This window comes from Podarcis bocagei (assembly GCF_964188305.1).
Source record: "Podarcis bocagei genome assembly, chromosome: 3".
Lineage (NCBI taxonomy): Eukaryota > Metazoa > Chordata > Lepidosauria > Squamata > Lacertidae > Podarcis > Podarcis bocagei.
This window is the reverse complement of record NC_138127.1, coordinates 59,417,131-59,437,273: the sequence shown is the minus strand read 5'-3', so window position 1 is coordinate 59,437,273 and position 20,143 is coordinate 59,417,131. Positions and strand designations below refer to the sequence as shown.

Genomic DNA, 20,143 nt, shown 5'->3' with positions numbered 1-20,143 from the left:
ATTGAAATTAATGGACTTAGGCAACAAATGAAACCTAAAGGTTGGTGTACGACACCAGTCCTACTCAAGAGTAGACCAATGGAAGTTAATGGAAAAGACTAAGGTTTATTAATTTACTCTGAGTAGAACCTAGCTAAATGCCAATTAAAATGCTAAAATTCAGGTGCTTTCTAGTTTTCTAAAACCATGATTATCTGAATCTCTTGTTCAATATCTGACATAAAGATCTATACGCAAGTAAGAGAATCCTGTTACTGATCTTATTTTTGTTTTAGAGGACCTTGATTAGTTTTTTGTTTGTTTGTTTTACACTGCAATTGAAATCATTTTGTGTGGTATTTATAAACTGCCCTGTGATATGCACTATCATATTGGCTATGTGATTGCAGCCACAGCTATAAAGTTAAACAAGCCTGCTAAAAGCGAAGTATTTTTTGTAATAAAAAAAAGTTAAGCTATGAAAATGTATTCACAGAAATTCTCTTAAAACTGCAGCTCACCTGTATAACTCCTTCCATCATGCTCACCATCTTGTTGACTATTGCAATGACTTTGTGAGTACGTTCAGCAGGACTGATGTCAGGTCTGTACTGGCTTGACAATACATACCGACATGCCATATACAAAACATATGTAGGAGACAGCTTAAAATGAACTGTTGAGCTATTGGTGTAATTTATAATGGCAGACAAAAAGGAATCTTCAGCTGCAAAACAAGATAAACCAAGATCAGATGAATTCATAACTTGTTCTATTTATAAGCAAGGTTTATTCTGTGCCCTTCACCACCAAGTCCCAGGATGGGTCACATAATATACAATTATATAAACAGCTTAAATCATTTCAATTAAAAAACACATAAAACTGTTCCAAGTGGAACAGAACAATATAGATTCAGCAAAAGAGGTTGGTCCCTCAGTACAAAGTACCTTAACTGTCAAAGGCCAAGGTAAAGATGTGCATCTTCAACATAGAGCAAAAGGCGTACAAGGAAGATGCTGGACACATTTCTGTGGGGAGGAAGGTCCACAGTTCAGGGGCTGCTACAGAGAAAGCCCTCTCCTGGGACATCATACCCTCCATTTCTAAGGGTAGCAAGAAGTTCTGAGAGCTCTCTCTGCATATCCAAAGACCTCTGAAGATGGTTTTGCAGATACTTGGGGCCTAAGTTGTTTATTGCTTTAAACTGCAATGTGAACACCTTGAACTGGGTTTGGAAACAAACTGGCAACTAGTGCAGCTATTTCAAAACAGGGGTTATATGAACCCCAACCAGTAATCTGGCTGCTATATTTTGGACCAGTTGAATATCTTAAATTGTCTTGCAGGACAGTCCATATAGAACACACTGGCCTACTGCAAAGTGTAGAGTGGCCAGATGTTGCTCTAATTTGCAGAGCAGGCCACTGAAGAAAACGGACCACTACAGTATAGTTATTTGCATGAGGCTAACTTTTTAATAGGTTGAGCTCTTTATGCCAAAGAAAGTGTGACTTATCTGAACTTAGAAAAATACCTGGGAGTGATTCTTGTGACCTTTGGGGGAGGGTGTAGAAATATTTTGAAGGTGCACAAAGGAACCTTCCGACAAATGGCTCTGCAAATATGCAACATTAGGATTTTTTCTCTCTCGATTTTTTAAAATTATTATTTTCAACAAAATTTATATACCGGTTGATTTTAGTAAAACCTAAGTAGTTTACAAGTTCACTTAGTAAAACCTAAGTAGTTAAACTTCCAAAGTAGTTTAAAATTCTTGATAAAACCGGTGCCTTTATTTAGCGCAAGAGCTGCTTCTATTTCTGCCTTCATCTCTTACTTCTACTTTGTGGTCCCATGGGAAAGGAATAGGATTGATAGCTATAACCTTTAACAACTATTACACTTTGTAGCATTTCACTGGCTTTTGTAAGGAGTATGACTGGGACTGAGGGGAAAATGTGACCACTGTAACTTTTCAAACTGCTTGCGTATTTGAAGTTATCTATAAGAATGAAATAAAAACTGTTAATAAAAAATTGTCACACCTAACCAGATTTTGTTTGAAATGTTAATACTTACAGCTTTCCCTGAATTCAATGCTTGCAGGTAATATCAATTCAGGTCCATGTGCGTCCTGAGGTCTACAGACAGAAAGCAGATCTTTAAAAGTCCAGTTTAAAGAGTGAAAATTAATTCCACTATCAAAAGATACAGACTTTTCCAAAGGCTTCGCTTCTGGGACTTTATACACCATTTTTGTTCACATGAACTGAAAAATACAGTACTGGGGGGCGGGGAGATATTGATTCTCCCCTCTTGTTAGATTCACTCTCAAGTTCTACTTGATCATTAACAAGATAGATCATGAACTGAAGGTCTGCATTATAGATGAATATGAAATTTTAATGAATTTGCAGTGCACAAGGCAGCCTGTCAGCTGCTGTAAACAGCTCATGTTACACACACAGACCCCTGCATGAGGCTACATAAAAGAAGAACGAGAGGTTAGCTTACTAGCACCACACTAAATCCACAGGTGCTACTACAATGTAATAGATACAACCATTTTGAAAACTATGTTTTTATGAGACCTGGAAGGCTGGGTCATATGCAAGTAGGTCACTTAATGAATGACTAATAGCTTAATATGTGAACTAATGTGACATAAAGTGACAGGGAAAATTAACTGTGGTTTTATACTTTAAACAGCCCGTTATCACTTTCAAATGTGTAAACCAGAGAGTCTCTGGTTACAAAATGAAGTATGTGTCTGTTACGGAAGTGACATACACTATGGGCCTACTGACTGGAGGGCAAGCCATTTTAAAAAAATCAATCCAACAGCTCCACACGAACAGAAGTTATTAATATTGCAGTTGTTGTATAAGGGATTATTATGATGACTGGAATGTAATGGAGATTAATAAGATTTTGGAACACAGAAATAAAGCAAATAATCAAGCCATCAATCCTAGCATGCGGGAGGCCACATCATCTAAATTTTATAATTCGGTATTCAAATGATTGGTATTATTAATTGTGTTATAAACTGGTATTGTTATAATGAGGCTATTATTGAATTGTAATTGAAAACTAATAAAAATTACTATTTTTAAAAAATCAATCCAACAGTACTACCCTGCAACTTGAAACCTTATGTGGTCACACTTTTCCATTACCAGTAAAGGTTTCCCCATTTTCTCCAGTAACACAAGGCTATTGCCAGCCATTTCAAAATATGTACTGAATTTAAATCGGAAATAAGCATATATTTCTCTTGACATTGCATAAGAAACTGACAACCTGAAAATGCCCATTTGAAAATAGATGCAGCAAGACGTTTATCATCATGGTCTCTGCTCACTAACCTCTTTCAACTCAGTTAAATTTGTACTTGGGAACATTTAATTAGATCTGCCTTCATTCCCTCTTTTGACCATAATTTAATATGGCAATGGCTTCCCCAGCTATTCTGCTGCCAGTTACACTTAAATATATGTCTGAATTGCACAACTCCTCCCCCCTCCACTTTTAAAGCAATATAATGACTGCCTTAGCTCAGACAGATTTCACATTAAATTTGAACACAATCTGAATCATGACTATTGGCAGGACTATGAAATTGTGATTCTTGTTTTGCTATCTCTTTTACATGAGAAATTCCTGAAGTGGTTTGAAACCTAATACAGTACAGTATTCAAAACATGTAATGCTAATGCAAATGTAGTTCTGAAAGTAAAAAGGCTTTCCCCAATCCAAATAATGCAAAAGGCCCACTTGTTTCCGAAAAGTTACATTGTCCTATTACCACACCTGCGTCTAAAGATTTGCCAGACAGCCTGATATTTATACATATTTTAATGCTCTTTTGCTAAAAATGAAATGAACCATGTGTTGCTTTATACAAAAAAACCAACACCCATGGAATCCTTCGAAATCAAGTATTTTGCCATTAAAAAAAACAATCACACAATTCTACATCTTACATATACATCCTACCATATTCTGTCCTGCTTTTGTGGTAAAATGAAGTTGATTATCAAAATATACAGTCTGCCCATATCAACCTTATAAATTGAAAAACGTTATTTGGTACCTGCCATCCTGCCTGTGGTAATCCTGCTGTTCTATTCTGATCATGGGCTTGACCATGCCACGTTCAGCTGTGCTGGATGCCGACATTCTGTCACTGTCCAATCTGTTGGTACTCTGTTCCACACAAGATCAGAAGCATTTATCACAAAACATATCAGAGATTTGCCTTGCCCACCCTTTCTCTGCAACTATAAGTTAATGTTGGACACATTTAGGGTGTACTCTCTATTCATGTGAGAAGTGAGTTCCCACAGTGCACTCCAGGACAGTGATCCACTACTACTTTGAAAGGTACAGAAATTCAATAAAGAGGTTCCTTGATAAAACTATCGGAAAAGGTTGGTTTTCAGTTAAAAAATGCTTTGTTTTACAAGACCTAAGCAAAGTTCATATAGAATGAGAAACCATACTTTAAATTAAGCAAAACTTCCTATGATGGCTAAACCTAGGGAAATGTGGTTTGGTAAGTTATGATTAATGAAGTTATGAAACCTTGTTCTGATCCTGCCTAGTTCTGACTCTCCATAGTTTAAACTGACCACAGTTCCAAGTTTGGATGTCACAGGGAAGTGTCATAATATCCCATCAGAAGCTTTCAATCTCCTTCTCTTGTATATATACATCCAAAGAGGAAAGAAAAAGGAGGAAATATGAACGGCTGAGGCTTGTTCATATAAAATAAAACTATGATAACACAAGGAGGAGGGGACATCAGAGGACGAGATGGTTGGACAGTGTTCTCGAAGCTACCAGCATGAGTTTGACCAAACTGCCGGAGGCAGTGGAAGACAGAAGTGCCTGGTGTGCTCTGGTCCATGGGGTCATGAAGCCCTAAATACGTTTTAGTAATATATACTAAAAATCTGGCCATGAAGTCAGTCAGTAAGCTTTCTTTCAAAGAGTAGAGGCTTACTACTCTTTAAAGAAAGCTTACTGATTGACTTCATGGCCAGATTTTCAGTATATATTACTAAAACGTATTTAAATTATCAGTTGTAAAATGACTTAGCACATTTCTAGGTCTGGTGACAATTTGTTACCTTGCTTGCAGGCAATCCTGTTCCACTATGGACATCTCCTTCCAAATCAAATGTAGTTTCCTGTACAGCTCTAAAAAGACAACATACATTCAAGAACTAATTATTAGCAACATATAATATCCAGAAACACAGCACAACAATGTTTCGACTAATCACTTCTGGAATTCGTTACTAGCTGCAAATATACATTATGTTTACACACAGAAAGATTTTATCTCATTTTCAAAGAATGACACTATAGGTAAAGGTAAAGGGACCCCTGACCATTAAGTCCAGTCGTGACCGACTCTGGGGTTGCGGCACTCATCTCGCTTTATTGGCCGAGGGAGCCAGCATACAGCTTCCGGGTTATGTGGCCAGCATGACTAAGCCACTTCTGGCGAACCAGAGCAGCGCACGGAAACACCGTTTACCTTCCCGACGGAGCGGTACCTATTTATCTACCATATTTTTCGCACCATAGGGCGCACCGGACCATAGGGCGCACCCAGTTTTTAGGGGGGGATTCAAGAAAAAAAATATTCCCCCCCCAGCCCCAAAGAGCAGCGTACAGGCTGCACACAACCTCTCCCTGCCGGAGGGGTTGCGTGCAGCTATGGAACAAGCCAAGGCAGCGAGCGGGATGGATTCCACTCACTGTTTTGCCTTCCCCTTTAGCCCCGTGCAGCCTCCCCTTGGCGGAGGGGTTGCGCGCAGCTATGGATCAAGCCAAGGCAGCGAGCGGGATGGATTCTGCTCACTGTTTTGGCTTCCCCTTTAGCCCCGTGCAGCCTCTCCTTGGCGGAGGGGTTGCGCGCAGCTATGGATCAAGCCAAGGCAGTGAGCAGAATCCATCCCCTCACCTCCCGCAAAACCGGCAGAAGCCGCACACACTTTAAAAGGGCTGCACGGCTTCTCCTGGCTTTCCTGGGAGGTGGGGGGGATTCGCTCACCTCCTGCAAAACCGGCAGAAGCCGCACACACTTTAAAAGGGCTGCACGGCTTCTCCTGGCTTTCCTGGGAGGTGGGGGGATTCCCTCACCTCCTGCAAAACCGGCAGAAGCCGCACACACTTTAAAAGGGCTGCACGGCTTCTCCTGGCTTTTCTGGGAGGTGGGGGGATTCCCTCACCTCTCGCAAAAGCCCGCAGAAGCCGTGCAACCCCTTTAAAGAGATCGCGGCTTCTCCTGGCTTTTCTGGGAGGTGGGAGAAGGGACTGATGCCGCCAGTCAGTCCCTTCTCCCTCCTGTGGAAAAGCCTGCAAGAGCGCACGGAGCTTGTGTGTGGCTCTTGAGGGCTTTCCCCGCCTGCCTCCCCCCTGCATTCGTTCCATAGGACGCACACACATTTTCCCTTGCTTTTTAGGAGGGAAAAAGTGCGTCCTATGGTGCGAAAAATACGGTCGGTACTTGCACTTCTGACGTGCTTTCGAACTGCTAGGTTGGCAGGAGCCGCTATAGAAATGACACTATAGAAAGGTCACTAAAAGAAATTTAGGAAGTTACTTCAAAACTTCCACATTTTGATCTGTTCTGCTCATTGATAATCTTGCCATTATTTTATTTGTTGTACTTATTGTTGGCTCTCATGGTCATTTTATGGAAAGGCAGTGTAGAAATGTTATAAACAAAACTCTCACACTCCCCCCCTCTCTCTCAAATACAAAGATAGTCCAAGACTTGTTTCTTCATGTTACTACAGTTCAGGGACCACTGTGATTTTCATCATGCCTTACCTCATGACATATAAAGAATACAATTAAATGCATGCAACATGAAAGGTGTGCAGCATTTTCTTCCAAGTATCCTTAGTTTTATAAAATTATACCATTTATAAATTTATTATAGTATAGAATGGTGCCTTTAGCTATGTTGACTTTGCTCTTTTATTAATGGAACTCTACAACACAACATTAGTTTTAAGTATGAATTAAGCAACTGGAAATTCCAAAAGATTTCACAAGATGGAGCAAGAGTATTAAACATTAGTAAGAAGATAATTGTATTATTCTTATCAGGGTTGCCACTTGAAAAATGAAACATTGCTATGCCATCACCATCTTAAATAATTTTCTGAGTTTGGGATTATTGCTTGAAAATGGTGATTTACCCAGCTTTGAGTCGTGAACTTTTCACCATGTGTCCTGCATCTAGACGTCCTTTAGGAATGTGATCTTGAATGGGATCCACAAATTTAAATACATGAGAGGTCCCAAACTGAACCTTCATACCACTTTGCAGCATAGTGGTCTCTGAGATCCGCTGACCTTCTACATAAGTCTCGGCATCAATGCTTCTTGGGGTAACTGTAACAACTCCATCCATATTAGTGAGGTCACAATGATGAGGCTGAATTCCTGGACCAAACAACTGAAAATAAATAACCAAAATTTAGAAGTAGCAAAACTGATACCAGGTTTTTTTTTAAAAAAACAACCCTATGCTAATATGTACATAGGTGTTTTGGTTTAAATAAGCAAAGTACTTTTTTGCAATATTAATTGCATTAGTTCAGCATCAGTTTCCTCAAAATGTACCATGAGCAATGGGATCACATATCTTTCAGAAACCACCAAAAGCTGCCATCTGTGAATGCATGTAAGGTGATGAGTATAATGATTGGGTAATAGCAATATTAATTGAAGAATAACTATGTTATCTTGTAGAATAATACAATACCATTCAGCATCCGTGCTAGTCAACACACATACGTTTACAACTTTAAAAACTGAAGCCTTTTTAATTATATTTTTCCTGGTTCCCACTTTATTAATATTTTTCAGTACACATGAACATGAAGCTAAGTGGTTATGATAGAAAGGGTTGACCAGTAGCATTAAAAAATATTGGGCTGTATCAGAAGTAACATGCTCAGAACAGATCCCATTGAAATCTAACGTAGTCATGTCCAGTAATTTAAATGGGAGCACAAGCAACGACCAATTGTATGGCAGTTACATTCCTGAAACCCGTGCTTTGGAAGAATGAGCATAAGCCCTCTGCACCCAGTTCTGCCCATGGCACACCTCCTTTTCTGGCTACTTCCAGGTCGTCACACATAAATTAGCCATTGCCTGTATGTACTTTGAGTGAGACTAACAATGAATACAAGCAACTGGATACAATCAACCACCCAGATCAACTAACTGTCTAGGTTCTGAATGTCTGGAAAGTATATCATTCCTCTTCCCATGGTCACAAAAAAGGTTTCAGCACAATTCAATGTCAAAACAAATGATGGGTTGTTGCAATGATAACATGTTGCAAATTCATGGGGGTAGCCAGGATTTTTATTAGGGGGTACAGACCTTTTGTTTGGGGGGGGGGTGCAGAACCTCAGTTTGCTATGTATTTTTATTGATGTTTATTGATGGGGGGCAACTGCCCCTCCCTGCTCCCCAGGCTATGCTCATGGTTCCAATGGCTTTAGGATTGTGAACTCTCCTTCCCCCCCTAGAGGGGAGGATCTAAAGTTGCTCTTAACAATAAACCAATTTTTTTGTCTGATCCAAATATGGGAGACTGCAGCTTGTATAAACCAAACTCTCTTTCTTGACTCAATAAATGTTTCCTACCTGTATAGAGTTGTCATCAAATTTTTCTGTACCAACTTCTGTCACACTTAACTGCAGACGATAGAGCTTTGGTTTATCTCTTGAGTCAGAGCCATCTGCAAGTAAGAACAAGTTATTTTGTTTGCAAAAGTAATTAAAGCATGTAAATTTTTAAAAAATTGAATATACACAAGGACATTGCATAACAAAATACCATTGCTGGAATTCCAAAGCATATTTCAATTAAGCTTTAAAATAGTATTTATTTCAGTAATTATGTTTATGTTATTATACATAAATCCAGGAGTTCTTCAAATAACTAACACTATAAACATATAAAGACATACTAGCACTGGAAAATTTGAGATAATACAAGAAGAAACATTAAATATACTGGATGACATCCAACTAAGTCACACTTAAAGTAGACACAACGAAATCAATCAAGTTAAGTTAAATCCCTTTATTTCAACTGGTCTACTCTGAACTAGATATCATTACCTGGTTGTCTCAAATTAAGTGATGCTTGGAGTATAACATTTAAATCAATGGACTTCAGTTGGTTTCAACATGCCTACCCTGAGTATAAGTTGGTATAATAGAATCCAATTGTTTTCCTTACCACAATTTCCAATTTGTATAAACTGCCTTGTGATTTTTGAATGAAGGGCAGTATAGAATGCACAAATGTACATACATACAATTTAAAGAGTGCAAACATAATGTTTTAAGAAGGGCTACCTCCCACTGCGCCAAAAAAGAAACACTGGGTTTGTGCACTAAATTATCCCTGATTTTATCTTTCAGTAGCTGCTGATGTGCATATTTCCCTTCCTTAGGATCTATGGATAAAGGGCAAGTTAGAAATATCATAAATAAACAAATAAAATATTCCATTTAGTGGATTTTCTTTTTTAAAAAAAATATTCTTCACATTTTAATAAATTACTGTTCATGGTTTCTCATTCTCACACTAACTGCATATAAGTAGTGATGATGTGCACCACACCTCCGAACTTTGCTGCTGGGGAGAATTGTTCACATATCTAAAAGTGTAATTCATGGATCAATTATCCTGAGAGACTGTCAGAAGTATTTTGAGGCTATTGGTACAGGTGAAAAGAAATGTAGCAGAGGGGTGCTTCTAGTGACACAACAGGCCAGATCCTTATCTCCTTACCCCCCTGGCAGGCCAAATTTGACAGGTGGGCAATCAACTGACACTGGGCTTTAAAATCAGGATTGCTGGGACTTCAAAGCTAGCACAGCAAGATTTGAAAGCCCTGCTGCTGTTTGCAAGCGGCTTTCTAACAACCCCTATGCTCCTGTTTGACAGAGCTCAAACATCTGTGTGTGTGTGTGTGTGTGTGAGAGAGAGAGAGAGAGAGAGAGAGAGAGAGAGAGAGAGAGAGAGAGCGCTCATGAGAGAAAGAGAGAGCCCTTTGTGAAAGTTAGAAATCCCATGTGCAGGCAATGATTTCAAAAGAAAGCTGTCTTTTGAAAGCATTGCCTGTGCGCAAGTAGCCATTGTTTGCAAAAGGCACTGCTTTTAACACCCTCTATGCCCATTTGAAGCTCAAACTGGTGGGGGGCAGTGTCTGAAAGCCCTTGAAAAAGGGATAAATATGCTGTGCAGAAATACTTTACTTCTCTCTATGCTGTGCAGCCAATACAAGATTAAATCCTGTCCTTCCACCCACTGCCTGACACCACCAGTGATCCCAGCTGACGGTTGGGTGAAAACAGCATGGTGTTCCAAATGCTACTGTGGGCCAGAGGTGCCCCACCCCTGATGTAGCATTTTTCCATACATGTTGAATTCCTTTTCCCCAACTGAGCATGCACTGGATTCCACTGAACATTCACACCAACCATATAGTTACATAGTAAAGCAGTATTCATTAAGAACAACCCGGATCAATTCCAGTTTAGGGAAGTAATATTAAGATGCTCTTATGTTGATCTATTCTTGCTGCAGCACTTACACAAGTAGCTGCCTCAACATGAGTCTTTGTTTCAGTTATTAAGCAGCCTTCTCGCTCTCACTGCATTCAATACATAAGCATAAGCAACAATATGTACTAATTAAGCAGTCACAGGAGGCAGTGGAGAGATCACAAAGATCTGCCCGGATAAAACCTACATTAAAAGCAGAACTTTTAATATAAAAAATGCTGAATTTCCCTTAAGAGAAACAAACACGTTTAACCTGATTATATAAAAGGTAGCTCAATATCATTTTATGTACACCACACTTTAGGTACTTGGAGGAAGGGCAGTGTGTGTGTGTGTGTGTGTGTGTGTGTGTGTGCGCGCGTGTGTGTGTGTAGGATTTCTACTTATAAGAGCAACAGCAAGACTAGGGAGCATTGTTCCTTCTAATGCTGAATTAGTCAGTCCCAGTGCACCAACATCATTATAGCCAAAATAGGCTCACTGAGCAATAAGAGGGAAATAACAGCATGCTTGGACCAATCCCAAGGTATGTACTAGTACAAAAAGAATGAGGGGCGGGAACCAAAGGAGACAATTCCGTTTTTTAAAAGGTTTCAAATATAACTGTGCTATCATGTAGCACATGCCGGATGTACCCTGCTCCCTTACTGTATAAGGGTGCTATTAAACTAAGTTTTACTCAGAATTGACCCATTGAAATCAATGTCCATGAGTTTGTCCGGTAATTTCAACAGGTCTACTTTGAGTAAAACTTAGTTGAATGCTACCTATAATGTTCAGGCCAGGGGTCATGTGCCAGGCTTTCAAAAGCTATTGCACAAGGTCTTGGTGGTGAAGGGATGACAGAAACAGGAAGGAAAATGAGAGATGGGAAAATTTATTTTTAAATCATTTAGCTGGGCTATAATAAGCTTTTATCTGCTGTCAGCTTGTGGTGTGCTATGCAATTGTTTGAGGGAAGAGCAAACCAAAAGACAACAAACTGAGGAGCTGGAACAGAGACAGCTGGTGGCAGGAGATTTTTTAAAAGGAGAGAATGTAATAAGAAAATGTTGTTTAAAAACAGCAACGAATGACAACCTGATCTGGTTGGAGACACAGGACAGGAAAAAGGGGAGGTTTATCTCTCCTTTCTCCATACTTTTCCTCACCCATGAAAGTCACCCCATAACTGCTATTTGTGCTCATGATAACTTTCCTGAGGCAAATGAGGGCGAAGGACAATTTACACTGAAGAAACAGACTAAGTGGGGAGAAGGGTTCGTTCATGCTATGGTCCTCATCATCCCTCAATAGGCAGTTCCTAGTTAGGTGACGGCCGGGTGTGTGAATCATTCTTCCAGCTGTGTATTTAATCATTAGAGTGGAAAAAGGGAGGGTTGTTGTTGTTTTGCACATTTCACATTCCACCTTCCCACTGCAGCCCCAGCACCAAATGCCAAAATAATACAGAGGGTTCGCAACACAACATCGAAGACGTCAGAAAAACAACGCCACGGTAGCTGCGTTGGACATTTGGCTTCTGAAAAATGTTTGCAAACCGGAGCACTTACTTCTGGGTTTGCAGCTTTCAGGAGCTGATTTGTTCGGGAGCCAAGCCATTTGAGTACCAAGGAACCATTGTATACTGCATTGCAGGGTCTTACTGGGCTGATTGCTGCTTCAATGTGCTGGCTATTGTGATGTTATTTGTTGCTTTTAACTTAAATGTTTTAAATTATGTGCTTATATGTTGCAGTTGTATGTTGCTCAGTCTATATACACTTCCCACCTTGTGAGGAAATTTTTGTGAAAGGCAGAGTATAAATTTATTACAAAAAATAAACAAACAAACATTTACTCCTATAGAAAATAGTAGGACTTGCTCCAGAACAGACAGGCATAAGATTACAAAAGGGGTAGCTAACATTGTGTCCTCCACCTGACCACTGGTCATGCTGACCTGGGTTGATAAGAACTGTAGTCCAACAATATCTGGCAGGCACCATGTTGGTTACCCCAGATTATGCTGTATAGAAAAACAAAGCCATTCCTATGATGTGTTGTTACACAACACTCTTTGGAAAAGAGCTTCTAAACAGCGAAGTGCTATATTTTGCCACAGTAATGCTCCAATTTTAGAAATGCACTGCTGCATAAAATTAATTAGAAGCATAATGAATGATTACAACATAAGTCAAATTGCCCAACTGGGATTGACACAGTGCTATTCAAATACAAAAAAGGTTACAATTAACTTTTATTTTTTTAAAAAATGTCTTTTTATAAGAAGTACATATATTTGTGCACACAACTCTTCAGGTAGGATAAGATTAGTACGTTAACAGCTTTCTGGACCTCCATTTTCCCCCTTAAAAAGGTAAATAACATAAGGGAAGAGTATGCTAATGAACTGAGAGGCCTTAAATTATTTACTTGTATTCAGGTACAAATAACATTCAACCAAAGCTTTGCATTTGTTTAAACTTAACAGCTAAACTACTCTTAGCTATTAGGAAAACTCTTCAGATATGTAAGTGACACAAAATATTAACATGGCTTTTTAATTATTAAAGTTGTTTGTACTAAATTAATCATGCTAAATTGGCTCTCCATCAATTTAAATCAGTGAAATTGTTTCAAGTGAAATTTCAGAGTGTCCTGCCCGCCCCCCCCCGCCCCCGGCAAAACAACCACCACCTCATTTCACTGCAATATGGTGAACCTGTCTGCCAGCATAGAGAGAAAATATATGGAAGCATGGAATAGCAAGTCTGGAAGGGAGGGAGTGGGGTAAAAGAATCACAGATGGGGGAAAAAACAAAAAGAATGCATGGCACTGAGAAAGTGGATGGAGAAAAGTTTTTCTCCTCTTGTAATACTAGAACTCATGGATAGCTCAGTTGGTGCTGGTAATGCCAAGGTGGCAGGTTCGATCCCCGTATGGGACAGCTGCATGTTTCTGCATTGCAGGGGGTTGGACTAGATGATCCTCAGGGTCCCTTCCAACTTGACAATTCTATGAGTCTAACATCTAAACAAGCTGAATGGTGGAAGACTCAGGACAGATTAAAAAGCATTTCTTCATGCAGCAGATAGTCAAACTATGATACTTGTTCCTCCAGGAGGTAGTGATTGTCACCAACATGGATGGCTTTAAAAGAGGAATAGATAAATTCATGTAGCAGATCCACAGATGAATCTGTCACTCTAGCTAGTTTGTTGAGGCCCTTCCAAAGATCTGTGAACCCAGTAGAACCTCTATAGACCATGAGGTTCTACAGCACCACTAAAACCATGGAGAAAGGTAAAAGTTAACAATAACTGTCTTAATAGAGAAGACCTCAGTCTGCACTGTGCAGAAAAGCAAGCAGCAGCTGAATAAGCAGGGTGCAGTGGTGAAGAGAAGGAGCAGGTCCAGGAGACTCTTGCCAGTGGGCATTCTGCTGGGATGTGGACCTTAAGCAATGTCCAACCATGCAGATACCTGCTACCAGCCCTATAACAGATGGCAACACAGGCTGACCTGTTCACACAGCAGATGCACCTCTCCTCAGCAACCTGAACATACAAGCATACACCCCTTCCCCCAGCACAGCCAGTAAAGTGGAAACTAGAGAGGGACATGGGAGAGGCATACCTCCCATACACTAGCACATCACCTCTGGCCATTCTACTTTTTAAAAAAAGGCTAGATGATGGCATTAGAAGTAGCTAAAAGCTCCCTCTTCTGCAGGCCTTGCATTTTCAATAAGCACTACAATCTACTTTATTAACGCAATGAAATTGAAGCAGAGCATTTCCTTCACCATGACCATGTGTTTGTCTGCACCCAATTATTATCTCCAGCAATCCTGCAGGTCTAGCCGTGGGAAGCCCATCCCTATGCTCAACAAGATGAGCGTTACAAGATCTAGAGTCACTTACCATCGTGGTTCCTCTTTGTCACTCATTCTCTATCCAACAGCCTTCCCAGGAACATCCACTTGGTGCCATCCTTATGGTTTTTTGACACCAGGTAAAGACCTCTGTTCACCTAGGCCTTTATATACACTGGCCCTCTCAGTTTTTAAATCTGCATTTCTAACTTTGGGGTTCTGACAAGTTTCTTTTTCCTTATATTCAGGTTCCTTTTATTTTTCATTTAATTTTTTATTACTTATTTATTGTAAAGCCTCCCTGAAGGCTTTATATTATGGCTACAAATGTTGTTAATAAATAAAATTTGAAAAGTAGGCTGTGCTCCCAGACAGAGGCTAAGGAATAGCAGCAGCCCTGCTTCCTGGACAAAAGCTGAGCCAGAAATCAGCCTTCTCTCCAGAAGTAACAACTGTTATAGCCCTGACAACTGATCTGAAGAGGAATTATCTACTGCAAGCTCTTTACTAGCTCAACAATAACTGAGAACTATCAGTAACTTTCTTATTTTTACTTATGAACAGATGACCTAAATAAGGGCCGGGGAAACTTGTGACATGCTGGTTGGAACCAATGTGAGCTGGGAGCCCAACGATATGGGGTTGGGGGGTGTAAATTGCCCACTCATGAATTAAAGCTTAATAGAACTGCCAATGCAATGACATCTTGGAAACTACAGACAACTCTTGACAATTCCACATTATAAAGATGTATATAAAATTATGTGACCTACTTAAGAGAACTCAAGAGCTTTAGGGCTTTTCCTGTACCACCAAAAAGGATTCATGCATTATTTTAAAAGTGGTTTAAAAAAGCAAGAATTGACAGAACAGGCATTAAGTATGCTTCATAATGGATTGAATACCTTAGTAGCAGCAAGAAAACAGTCTGCTGCTTTAACTGAGATTAAGCCTAAGAGTTTACATTTTCTGCTGGTACACAAATACATTCTCTCCCCGCCCGCCCCCCCCCCCCGCCCACAGAACAAGTTTATGAAAACACTGCAGCTGGCAGCCAACTTACAGAAATGGGTGGTATTTCAGAAGAAGATGCAACACTACTATATTTCAAACACCATGTTTAACTAAGTATATTACCACTGTTTCTCTTTTGCAAAAAACAAAAACAGATTAGCTACCAACATAACTGGGAAACAAAGGATTCATAAACATTTTTCATTAACAGCTGTTACAAAAGAAATCGTGTTCATTCTCTACAGACACACATATACTGCTGCTTGTTCAAACTAAAACTCTAGGTAGTCAAAGAAAAACAATGTCATCTTCTGATTTGTGAAAGAGGTTTCTAATTGCAATTAGAAATGTAAAGCATATTGTTCAAGTTATTGGCCACAAGCCAACTGCATGAATATGCTGTAGTGGGCTGCTACATGTGTATAACCTTGATCAGAGGATTTTTAACAATGCTCATCCATCTATTTGGGAGAAGGCAGCTTCCTGGAAGCTGAATCCAGCCCACGCTATCCAGTCTCAGATTATAAACTGTCAGTTATCTCAGTGGATGGTACATGTGCATGTAGAAATTGAACTTAGATGTGTGATCCCAAACCCTCACCACATGGCCTTACTAGATATACGAGTACCCAAATTTTACATAAGTACTAATACTGATATATGTGGCCCCCAGATGATATTGTTTAGAGCATACTAGGGATTTTTAAAAAGCTTAACTTTGAATTATTCCTTTCCTCCACACCTGAAGATATAGACTAGAAATAAGGTTAGATCTGAGCTTCTGTTCATTAAGGAAGAAAAATGCAAGATCCGTTTTCAAAACTGACAAAAGCCTTTTTTGCGAGCACAGATTTTAGTGACTAGTGAGAAAGAACAGTATTAAATAACAGCATTACCTTCATAAGTGTGATAGTTGAAGTAGGCAAAGTGATTCCTTCTCCCTGGGATTAGAAAACACATGCACAGGACCCAGGTGAAGGCAGCATCAGCAGAACAGATACCATGCAGAACATGCGGAGGAGGGCAGAGAAAAGAAAAGATAGGAAAGAGTGAAACTGTAAGCCAACAACACTTACTCAATTTAAAAGGATGAAGTGCTTTTAACGCTTTCAACTTTAAATACTGCACAGAATATAGAGACATTGGTGTTGTGGATGGATTAATACGATTGTTAAGTAGTTGGCAGCAAGCTGCTAGAAGAAAGCACAGAAAAATCACCAAGCAAAGTGGAAAGGCCATCATTAGCTGTACACAAACTAAAACCTTAATTCATATAAGACTTCCATTTTAATTTAGAAATATTGTGACTTCTATTCATTCACTGTCTATGGGTGGGTACCATCATACCCATTACAAACGCACAGAATATGATGCCAAGGTACGTCCACTCACAACTCTGCTTTCAAATATTAAGTAAAGCTGGAATTAAATGGCAGAGTAGCAGTCCACCAATATGCTGTCATGTGAAATATTTTCCCTATATCCAGACAATCTGTGTGCAAATACAATCATGTGCACTATCACATATGCTGGAGGTTAAATTTTATATTGTTGCCAGTATATGAACTGGGCACCCCACATGATAACTGGTTGCTGTACAAAACCTCCACACGTATTATCCCCATATGAAAGATAGTGCAAATGAAGCAGCAGCCCTCAGTATCTTGCACATTCAAAACTGCATATTCCTTCTGGTAAGAAGAGTTCTTGTTGGAAACACTGTGACTGCCTCAACCCTCCTCTCCCATACCTTAATTTCAGACAAATGAAAGTGAATAATAGTGAAAGAACCACAAGAAAAAAATTTCCTCTTTTAGGAAGAAATCTATATGCATAGTAAGATTCACTGACAGGAGGCTGGAGCAAAACATGTTTCCAAAGGATAAAGAACTGCTCCCTATGGTTCCCAAGCGGAGGCAAACTATATGAAAATCAGAATACGCTTGACACATACTCTTAAAGGATTAGAACAGTGGTACTACTTTTGTTGTATTTACCATATTCTACTTGTGACCAGTGGCGTAGCGTGGGGGGTGCAGGGGGGGCCGGCCGCACTGGGCGCAACATCGGGGGGGGGGGGGTCGCAGCTCTCTGCCCCTACTAAAATCCACGGGTTAGGGGGCGCAAATTACTTGCCTTGCCCCGGGTGCTGACAACCCACGCTACGCCACTGCTTGTGACACAAAAGCCACATAACAAATAACTCCAAGTATAAAGATCACATTTCATATTATCATAAAATTCGAGCTACAATCCAGAACTCCAAACCATATGTGTTTACAATGACACAGGCTGATTTCAATATTTTCCGATTACATCCTTCAGCATAACCTGAATCTAGTTCTACAACAGAACATTTGCATACATGGCTGATAGGTGGTGAGACTCCAAAAGTCTACTAGTCACAATTACTACACTGGAAAACCATTGACCCATCACTGCAGACATTTCTGTGTACTTTGATTTCCACACTGTAAACCCAGAATATGTTTTCCACCTGCGGTTTATGTATAGTGGCATGCTTATTTATATGCCACCCTTAATAATAATATTTTCGGGTTGGCTTGCAAATAAATCACATGATAAAACAGCAAAAAGCAGCAGGTAAAAGCAGCACAAAACAGTACAGATAAGACTGAGAATTGAAAAGGAAATAAAAAATTTTGCATAGTGCTGACAAATTATCAGAATAGGAACCAGGCAAGTCTCCCTAGGGAGAGCATTCCACATGCAGGGTGGCACCGGTGAATAGCACGCACGCACTCACCCACCCACCTCCCCTCCCCTCCTGTGGGGCATCAGAAGATGACCTCCAGAGTATAGGCCAGGCAGAGAAGGTAATCCTTTAAGTATCCAGGCCCCAAGATATTTAGGGGTTTAGAATCAGGCCCCAGGAAACAAACCAGGAGCCAGTTCAGTTGTTTACATAGCACTGGCACGATGCATTACCATTGTGTGACAGCAATTAGCAACCAAGAAGCTACAGTTTCAGAACAAAACTTGGCATTTCATTTTTAAAAAAGCTTTCTTTTTGTGCTTCCCTGCTACACCAAACTTTGTGTTATTTTAAAAGAACAGAAATCAAGCATACAGTAAAAACTGATATACTAAACAGTTTATGTGCTCTGTATTTGTCAGCATATTCAAGGAAAGTTATTAGAATAAAGTATTGATTTAGGAATATAGGGCTTGCTGATCAGAAGATCGGTGGTTCGAATCCCCACGCCGGGGTGAGCTCCCATTGTTCGGTCCCAGCTCCTGCCAACCTAGCAGTTCAAAAGCACACAGTGCAAGTAGATAAATAGGTACCACTCCAACAGAAAGGTAAATGTGTATCTGTGCGCTGCTCCGGTTCGCCAGAAGCGGCTTTGTCATGTTGGCCACATGACCTGGAAGCTGTCTCCGGACAAACCCCGGCTCCCACAACCCCCGAGGCGCCACAACCCCCGAGGCGTCCGCGACTGGACTTAAGGATCAGGGGTCCCTTTACCTTTTTTAAGGTTTACCCAATGAGACTTATGCCTGAACAAGGACATGAACCCAGGTCTAACAACAACACTATTCATGATGCAACACTGGCTCTCAGGCAACAATAAGCCGTAAGCTGTACACTAGTGCATCACAAGAGAACTACTGTGTTGTGTCACCAGGAATTAATTAAATTACAGGAATTAATTAAATTACATGAACCTAAACTACTCACCCACAGAAAAGTCTGTCAACACTATGCCTGCAGGATTCATTGTTTTGGCTTTACCTCCACCACAGCAAGTCATTCTGCTACATCTCTGCATTTGGTGCAACTGGATCAATCACTCCTGATGCACAGAACTATCTGCCTTTAGAAGTAGCTGCCCATTAACACTGTGAATGAATCACTGAATTCCCTCCTTCTTATAAAGCTTGTTCTAATCAGCAATTATTACTATTACAATTATTACTAAAATAAGGGGTGAGCTCCTCTGAGGACAGTTATCTTACACATTGTAAAAGTAAACCTTTGCAAATGTAAGAGTGGATTTGTGTCCCCAATTTTAAATCTGAAAATCTTTAAATCAAATCGTATCAGCTTTGTAAGTCATATACTCTTCTGCGCTCTGCACTTATCTGTTGCCAAGTCTATATTAGCAAGGTCATATAAGTTCATACCTTGATCATAAGGAACCCCATGCTTCTTGTGGCTTTTGGACTTGTGGGGGTGCAAAGGTGAGAATGCAAGGGTAGAGGAGCTGGCTTTGGCTGTTCATGTTCTTAAAAAACCTTGGGGAAACTTGCAGCATTCCTTAATATGAAGCATTTGCCTATAAATGCTGTTAAAAGCTATTTTTTCCAAATACTGGTTAGAGAAGATTTGCTTTCACAGACTGGTATTAGCGTCTGTGAGAACAGTGTGAGCAGCTGGTATAAAAAAAGATAGAGAAATAAGGACAGTAGCTTATAGAAAGGGCTGTAATATATAGGAAGCACTGTGGCATCAGTGGTTGAGCACCTGCTTTGCATGCAGAGGGTCCCAGGTTCAATTCCTGGCATTTCCAGGTAGGACTGGGGAAAAATTCCTGATCCGAAACCTTGCAGAGCTGTTGCCAGTCAGTGGAGACATTTCTGAGCTATATTGACCATTGGACTAAGTACAGTGGCATAGCTGTCAAGTGTCCCTTATTCCAGGG

The 20,143-nt window shown here is 40.1% G+C and overlaps 1 protein-coding gene across 17 annotated transcripts in view; it reads right to left on the bottom strand.

Moving 5' to 3' along the window:
• Positions 1 to 20,143, bottom strand: part of AFDN (afadin, adherens junction formation factor) — a 90,070-nt gene that overhangs the window by 37,874 nt on the left and 32,053 nt on the right. For 13 of the 17 annotated variants that reach the window (XM_081188166.1, XM_081188177.1, XM_081188178.1 and 10 more), the window contains exons 9-15: positions 16,373 to 16,417; positions 8,671 to 8,765; positions 7,206 to 7,465; positions 5,118 to 5,187; positions 4,079 to 4,191; positions 2,062 to 2,123; positions 501 to 706 (exon numbers count right to left, since the gene is read on the bottom strand). In XM_081188166.1, coding sequence (XP_081044292.1) covers positions 501 to 706; positions 2,062 to 2,123; positions 4,079 to 4,191; positions 5,118 to 5,187; positions 7,206 to 7,465; positions 8,671 to 8,765; positions 16,373 to 16,417 — 851 coding nt within the window. The remainder of the gene's footprint in view (positions 1 to 500; positions 707 to 2,061; positions 2,124 to 4,078; positions 4,192 to 5,117; positions 5,188 to 7,205; positions 7,466 to 8,670; positions 8,766 to 16,372; positions 16,418 to 20,143) is intronic. The other 4 variants (XM_081188167.1, XM_081188170.1, XM_081188174.1 and 1 more) reach the window with 1 other exon arrangement.